Source organism: Toxotes jaculatrix, chromosome 11, assembly GCF_017976425.1.
Source record: "Toxotes jaculatrix isolate fToxJac2 chromosome 11, fToxJac2.pri, whole genome shotgun sequence".
Taxonomy (NCBI): Eukaryota; Metazoa; Chordata; class Actinopteri; family Toxotidae; genus Toxotes; species Toxotes jaculatrix.
Genome location: NC_054404.1, coordinates 734,666 through 742,500, shown reverse-complemented (window position 1 = coordinate 742,500; position 7,835 = coordinate 734,666). Strand labels below are relative to the sequence as shown.

Here is a 7,835-nt window from a genome sequence, read left to right as displayed (position 1 = left end):
TGACGTTCAGCTGAACAGCAGCAGAGTTTGAAGCTGAGTCCAAGCTCTGACTCCAGGAAGACGTGAGACAGTCATGAGACAGAGACACCTGTGTCTTTCCCCTCTCACAGGATCATTACCTTTTTAATGAGGGACACTAATGTCCTCTGGGATGTGCAGGTTTGTTTCTTTCTGTGTGTTTGTTGTTTGTGTGTTTTCAGTGACAACGGGAGAATCACGTCTCCTCTGCAGCGGCAGACAGAGACAGGGACAGAGACAGAGACAGAGAACCATCCCTCTTGCCTCAGAGTCAAAGCTTTTCCAGGTCGATGCGTTCAGGCTCAGGCCGAGCTCCACCCCTCCCTCGCTGAGGAACGGCCGTCAAATCACATCACACCGTCAAACGTCAGCCGCAAGGACTCAGACAGCGGGACATCTTCCGTCCCACAGAGGAGCCTTTAAACTGTAAATGTGAAGGACATCTCAGCCCATCGTTGTGCGAGGGGCACTTAATGCACACGAGGGTCAAAGGTCACAGGCAGCCTGTGAGCCAGGCGTTTTCCAGGATTCACATCCAATCACGACCGAGACTGAACGGCCACCTGATCAGACCCCAGAGCCAAACCAACACACACACACACACACACACACACACACACACGTTTCAGTGCACGGAGCATGTGTGAGGGCTGGTGACAGGCAGCTGTGCAGGGGCAGCTGGTCACCTGGTCACAGCCCTGCAGAGCGAAACCAGCTCGTTTAGCTGAAGCTAAATCACCCACAGCCAGCTGAGAGGAGGTCAAAGGTCAAGGATCCCAGCATCCTGACAACTGACGCAACCAATTCTCCCGCGAGTCCAGAAGAACCAAAGAGAAGCAGAGAGAAGAGACAGACGAGTGTTTTCTCTCTGTCTCTGGTCTTTTCATTCCTGCTCTGTCTATTCAGAGAGACCAGGAGGTGAAACCAACACCAGCTCCAGTTTTAGGCCTGCGGCTCTGCTTTCGGCCTCCCTGACAAATCCTGGCAGGCGTCACACCCTGCAGGACCACCGGGGCCACCGGGGCCACCAGGGGCCACCAGGGGCCACAAATCTCAGCCTGACTGGCTCCACATATGTTTCAGACTCGGCCACAAAACGGTTTATTAACGAAAAACACAAAAACAAAAGAGCTGGTACATGAACAATCAACATGACAGGAAACGAACCAGAACAACAGCAGCTTCAGCTTTCAGCTGAAAAATCAGATCAGAGAGAAATCTGCCCTGTTCAGCGGTGCTTTGTGAGTAAAGCTCGTGCGACACCGCAGGAACAGTTTTACACTTTTAGTTTTGATCGTGGATAAAAGAAGAAGCCACAGAAACCAGGCTGAGAGATTCTGACTCCAGCAGCAGATTTTGAACAGATTTTTAGTGCAGCTGAAAAAGTCTGAAACACCTTGGTACAAACTGGAAAATCACCACTAACACCAACACGAGCTGAACTGGTGGGAAATTAGCTGCTGGCTCCTCTGCAGCAGTTTAAGATTCCACCAAACGGCCAAACACAGAAAATCCAGGTCGGGTTTTCAGCACTGTCTTACCCTGGAGATGGTCAGTGGCATGTTGAAGTCTTTGCCCCCCTGCAGCCTGAAGCCCCAGGGGCCGGGGCCGGGCAGCGACACGGTGTAGGTGCTCATTCTTCCAAATGAAAGATCCGAAACGACGAAGGTGGTTAAACCAAAGTTTTAAAAACCCCACAGCAGCTGGAGGGATGGGAGGAGGGAGGACCGGCGCCGAGTAGCCTCTGAAAGGAGACAGAGAAACGGACGTCAAACAGGTGAAAGATGGAGAGACAAACCTGACGGGAAAATCTAAACTGTGTCGAAGGAACAAAACCAAAGTGAGAAAGACGAGAAAGAGTCCGAGAAAAGAAGAAGCTGAGAGAGAAGAAAGACTCGGACCTGCCTGCTCAGACGAGCTGAAGTGACAGCCTAAGAATAGCCACAGATAGCACTGTGGCATTGTGGGGGGTGGAGGGGGTGAGGCGGGGTGAGGCAGGGCGGGGGGGGGGGTTGAAGGGAAAGGAGGGGGGTGGACTTATATGGTGTGAAAGGGGACACCCGGCATGTCAGGCTCGCCGTGATTCACCGGGGCTAATATAGACCCAGCAGATTCTTCTAGACTCCCCCGTTTCCTCACCCCCTCCCCCACCCCGCTACACCCAGGGTCTCCCTCGGACCCAATCAGGGGCGACGCCAGGGAACATCTCATTATCTGTGCGGTGATAAAGCTGAAACAGAAAGGGCACGAGCTAAGTGGCTCCGATAAATGAAAGGTCAGCGGCAGATGGTTATTACAGCGAGGTCGCAGGTTCAAATCCCCGACACGTTACTGCCCAAGTTCCCTTCAGCAAGGCAGCAGAACAGGGGGCTGAACCTTCCACAGGCTGAATCAGTGATTTGCATAATAAACTAAGCTGCAGATTCTTTATTTTCTCCCGTCATCAATAAATCAGTCAATCAGTCCAAAGGTTTGTTTAACATCATATTGTTTCTTTGGGTCATGTGATCCATTAATCAGCCAATCGTTTCAGCTCTGAATTCTTCCTCATGTCACCCCGTCAGCCGCAGAGGAACACACTTCCTGTGCAAACATTTGATGACCTGTGTTACGTAAGCTTCACTTCCTGTTATCAGTGGGCGGCGCTTCGACTATGACAGAATTTGGGCACGTGAATGTCCTCGGGCCTGGACTGTCATCAAACATGCAACGTGTGAGGCAGATGTACGCTCAGGTTAAAACCACTTCCTGTTTCCTGACGACAGGTAAATCTGACGCCGAAAACAAAAACTTAAAAAAAATTATTTAGCATCTGACAGGTCGATCCGATCTCACACACACACACACACACACACACACACACACACACACACACACACACACACACACTGTTCTCCTGTGTGAGAACATTTAGAGCATAAATGTGATGACACTCACAGTGACAGATGCATGTCAGGTTAGTGTTCTTTTATTTTGACAGGTGTGAACAACAGGTGAGAATTCCCTCACACACACACACACTGCTGAGCTGTCAGCATTCCTCTGTTTCTCACACTCAGCTCACTTCCTGTCCTGTTACTCCAATCAGATTTCACCTTAAACTGTTTTGGTCATGTGATCGTCTCTGTCCAATGAAACTCTGAAGATTCTAATTACTAATTAAAAGTTAAAAACGTATTTATCAGTTCCATCATCCATCCATCAGTTGTTTGTAGGGGGCCATTGGGCTCCTGATCCCAGAGCAGCCTGATCTGCTCAGCCTCTTATATCACCAGCTAAGTTTAGACGCCTTTGTCACAGGCAGGAATCTGATGGAGGCTCCGTGGAAGAGAGCGTTCCCAGCATGCACGAGGCCAGAACACAAAACTGCAGCTGCAGGGTTTATGAAACATTTCAGAAGTGGTCTCCTTCCACGTCCACGTCCTCCTCAGTGGACACAGTGTGGACACACTGTGAATCCATAACATCGTCACGGTCACTGAAATTCTGCTCAGATTTCAACTCGATGGTCCGATGTGAGCCGGTGCTCAGAGAGCAGGAAAACCACTCACTGTTATATGAGAAGGGGTGTGTGTGTGTGTGTGAGTGTGTGAGTGTGTCAGTGTGTCAGTGTGTGTGTCAGTGTGTGTGTGTGTGTGTGAGTGTGAGTGTGTCAGTGTGTGTGTGTGAGTGTTGTGAACACTTTGTCATTTCCAGCAGCTTCTTAATTGAGCTGCCTTCAGTTCAGTGGTTCAGTTAAAGGTCAGATCAGTAATAACAGCCGTGGATCTGACCTGGGTTCAGCATCAGTGATGAGTTACTGTTAATGACACCATGTAAATAAACACAATAAACATCACACTGTTCAACTACACAAACCTCACACTGACACACACTGACCGATGTCACGTGACTCTAAAAGGGCCAGCTGCGTTCACCACGGATCTCAGGTGATCTGAAGACACCGCCCACCTGCTCCTGCTGCCTCCGGCACTCTGCTCCGCCCAGCAGGGGCGCTCCGTGCACGGAACCCAGCGAACCCCCTGAAAATAAAACGAGGCGAACAGCGACAGTTCAAATGTTCTGATCTCAGATCTGATTTCTGATCTGATCTCAGGCCTGAGAGGAACCGGCAGCTGCTTCCGCGGCTCAGAGAGGCCGGTGTGACCCCGCCGCCGGCGCTGTGAGCCGGGCGGGCGGTGCAACTTGTTGCCGCCTGTTGGTGATGTAGGGATTAAAGAGGAGAGGGCAGAGGAAGGCGGGGGTTAAAAACAGGTCGGAAACAGGTAGAAAGGTGAATACCTGCTGCTCCTCTCCCTGCAGCTCCGTGATCCGTCTCACACCGGCCGGGACTGCCTGCGGTCCGTGATCCGGGGATCGTGCTCCGGTCCCCGGCCCGGGCACTGAACAGGAGGGAGGCCGCGGGTGGAGGGGAGGGGAGGGGGTGAGGGGAGGGGGGGTGTTGACGGTGGATTTTCATTAGCAGGGTTTTTATTTAAAGAGGCAGGAGCCTGAGAGAGTCTGACTCTGATGGATCCATGGTGCACTGTAAAAAGTGAACCAATCAATCATTCTCTTCGATCACTTCTCTGTGCTGGAACTCACAGCCCATGTTCAAAATAACTCGGCTTACATCAAAAGAACAAGAATACTGTTAAAATCATGCACTGTAACATGGACTGTAAACCTGTGTTTGTGAAATGGTTTTAATTTTAATTATCTGACAGGACTGTAATTCAGTAGTGTGTATTATACATTATAGCCTATAATGTAAATGTATTGTGTGTGTGTCATTTAAAAAAAGTTATTTCAGTCTGTGCAGTTACGAAGGCACAAACGAAGGCGTTCCACAGAGAATAATAGATATTTATTTAGAAAAATAAATAAAAGCAACACTTAAGTCAACAGAAGTAACACATCTATAATAAATCATCTTCCTGTTTTAAATATCAGTCTGTCAGAACAAACGTTAATACACAAGAACAACTATATCAAACACCTCCATTTATGTTCAGTATCGTTATATTCAACACTGTTGTGTGGTTTGCAGAGATTTACTGCATTGTACTGTACGTTCTGCCGTCAGATTTCAGGAGTACATTAGGAAAAACGTTAGGAGGAAATAAAGTCTACAGACTGGTGGGTGTAGCTACAGAAAACCCATAAACGTTTGGTTCGGGTTTTTTTAAACAGACCGTTTTATCCCCAAAGACATTTACTGCCTCGGTTGAGCTCTTACTGTTTAGCCTGTTAACCTAGTTTTGTTAAAGTTAAACTGAGGTTTTCTGACTTGGCTGAACTGATGAAAACTTCTCTCCTGACAGAAAACCCATCATGAGTCGTTATCTCAGTGTTATTTGGTGAAAACATCCAGGTAGACTCTCAGGGAGCGTACAATTAACTCAGACTGGCTTTTCAAGAGCTGCATTACAATCAACAATATCCCTTTTCACCCTGTGTACAAACACCACCAACATCACAATCACATTCCACTACACTGCCCATCAGCAACATATACAATATGTAAATATGCAATTCAGAAAACGAAAGAGACACAAACAGAAAGAAAAACACAGACTGAATAACACAGGGAAACTTTTAAGAACATGAAAAACATCTCGTTCCTTAACAAAAGTGCTTTCGCAGGCCTCAGGGCTCCAAGGATTCACTGAGATGAGGAAAATCATCTGAATGAATTCAAACGGTCGGACATTTTGGGAAATCCTGATGAAACCCACTGAGTGTCATCACTGACTGCTGATGTGATTTGGGAAAATTCAGGTATAGTTTGGTACATTTGTTTTAATGTCCATCCAGAGTAAATGTCTGTGTCATTATTTAACTTGACCTTACTGAAGCTACCTGTCAGTTCCGCTCTCACACATATTCAGTTTATGGTAAAAACGGAGGCAGTTCTGCCATCGAAATTCAATGTATTTGTCAAAACAACTGGTTCTTAATATCAGTGTTAGTCGACGGCCGATTTTATTGAACCTTCGCAGCAGATTTTTTATCAGTTATAGCTAATTAGGTTTATGTTAGATCCTTCTCCAGCGTCTCTGAACGTCTGGCTTACAAAGCACGGCTCTCAGGTCTCACACATTGAGCGTGACAGTCACGCACTCCCGCCACACAATGTATTTCTCACGCTGAAAAAAAAAATACCGGTAAACTGAGCTGCGCCATCTTGGATTTTAGTGGGACTGTACTTTCCGAGAACCGGGCCACTTAACTCGGAGCAATATTTAATATTTACCGGCTTTCACCGCTGCTTCCATCTACTATCCACTTACAGTTACAGCAGCACACAAACCACAGCAGCCGCTGACTGACGGAGCTGCTCTGTCCATGCAATGCCGGACTTTTTAAACAGGAAAATGAGACCAAATAAAACTGTAGCCTAGTATTCACACAATAAACGGACTCTGAGAGCACGGAACACACCGCAGCAGCGTTCCTAACATTAGCTGCTCCGGTCCTCTATCTGTATCAGCAGCGACCAGAAATCGGCAATCAAGTCATAAGCTAGCGGCTAAATATGCTAATACATGCTAATTAGCGAAAACATCCAGGTAAGAAATTTACTTACCGAAAAAACTGCGACACAGACTCCTTCGACGGTCGGTTAGTACAGTCTACACTACAACAAGCCATACTGTCACAGAAACCTATCCGAACATTGGCAAACAAACACGGACACTGTAGCCGTTGTCAACCGCTGGAGGCAGCCGTAGGCCTCTGGATGTAGCCGCCTAGCCCAGCCGATGCTTTAGCAAAGAGCTAACTGCCAGTGCCTGTCTATGGGCTGTCACTCAACGTAACCACGATCTAATTTATGTAAGAATTTTAAGCCTAAATAACACTAAAACGGCTGTGGTACAAAAAAACTCCTTTTCCCCCTACAGTGTTCACGGAGGTGGAAACTATCAATAGAGACCAAATATAAATCTGTTTTTTCAGGCTGTAAAGTTGGCTATTTTAACATGGGGGTCAATGGAGAATTGCTCACTTCTGGAGCCAGCCCCCAGCGGCAGCCGAGGAACTGCAGCTTTTTGAAAGCGGAAGTGATCCTCACTGCTGAAACCTCTGCACGAGTCGAGCCTGTCACTTACCTGTCAATCAAAAAAAGAAAGGGGCGGTCTAAGATAACGCAACAACCAATGAAAAAAAGTATCACGTGATTGTCTTTTTTGGGGGGGGGGCACTCTTTCCTGCATTCAAAACTTGAGAGCCCTGCAAAGTGATGCTAAAGCTCCCAGTGAACAAAAAGTCGGTCTCCTCTCCAGCTGATGATCCATGTAGCACTGGCTAATCCTGGTGTTATAAGCTGATAAGAAATGTAAAACCAGACTGTTCTTTCATTGTATTGTAATCAACTGGCTGCTGAGCTTACAGAGAGACGAGCACTAACTGATGTGCTTGGCGAACATGATGCTGTCCAGACTCTGAAGTGTAAAAAGACACAGCTACCATCAGTCGACACTCCAGGAGCAGCGTCAGCACAGTAGGGGAATATTTCATTGTCAGCAGGACACAGCCTGTAATGCCACAAGATAAAGTAATGCTAATTTAAATAGCCCAAGACCTTGAAGGTAACACGAACTGGCTGGACTGCTAATGTTTGCAACTTACAACAATTAAACACCCTGTTTAATCCAGTACTTACAAATGTACGAGAGAGGGCAAAAAAAGAAAGCACCATCCCAGTTCTTTCTAAACAGGATCGTTCTTACTTTGTGGAGAGAGGCTTAATGAACAGTCACTTGGAAAACTTCTGGTTTTCAAATTTAAAATTGGCTCCTGAATTTGGGTTTGAAGTAGCACGTTAGCACTCAGGT

The 7,835-nt window shown here is 47.2% G+C and overlaps 1 protein-coding gene across 4 annotated transcripts in view; it reads right to left on the bottom strand.

Moving 5' to 3' along the window:
* LOC121189547 (LIM domain-binding protein 3-like) overlaps positions 1–4,383 on the bottom strand; it is a 32,378-nt gene extending 27,995 nt beyond the window's left edge. For 2 of the 4 annotated variants that reach the window (XM_041049770.1, XM_041049771.1), the window contains exon 1: positions 1,560–1,762. In XM_041049770.1, the coding sequence (XP_040905704.1) occupies positions 1,560–1,655 (96 nt within the window). In that variant the 5' untranslated portion in view covers positions 1,656–1,762. Of the gene's footprint in view, positions 1–1,559; positions 1,763–1,919; positions 1,953–4,299 lie in introns of those variants that run through there. The other 2 variants (XM_041049769.1, XM_041049768.1) reach the window with 2 other exon arrangements.
* Between the last annotated feature and the right edge of the window lie 3,452 nt (positions 4,384–7,835).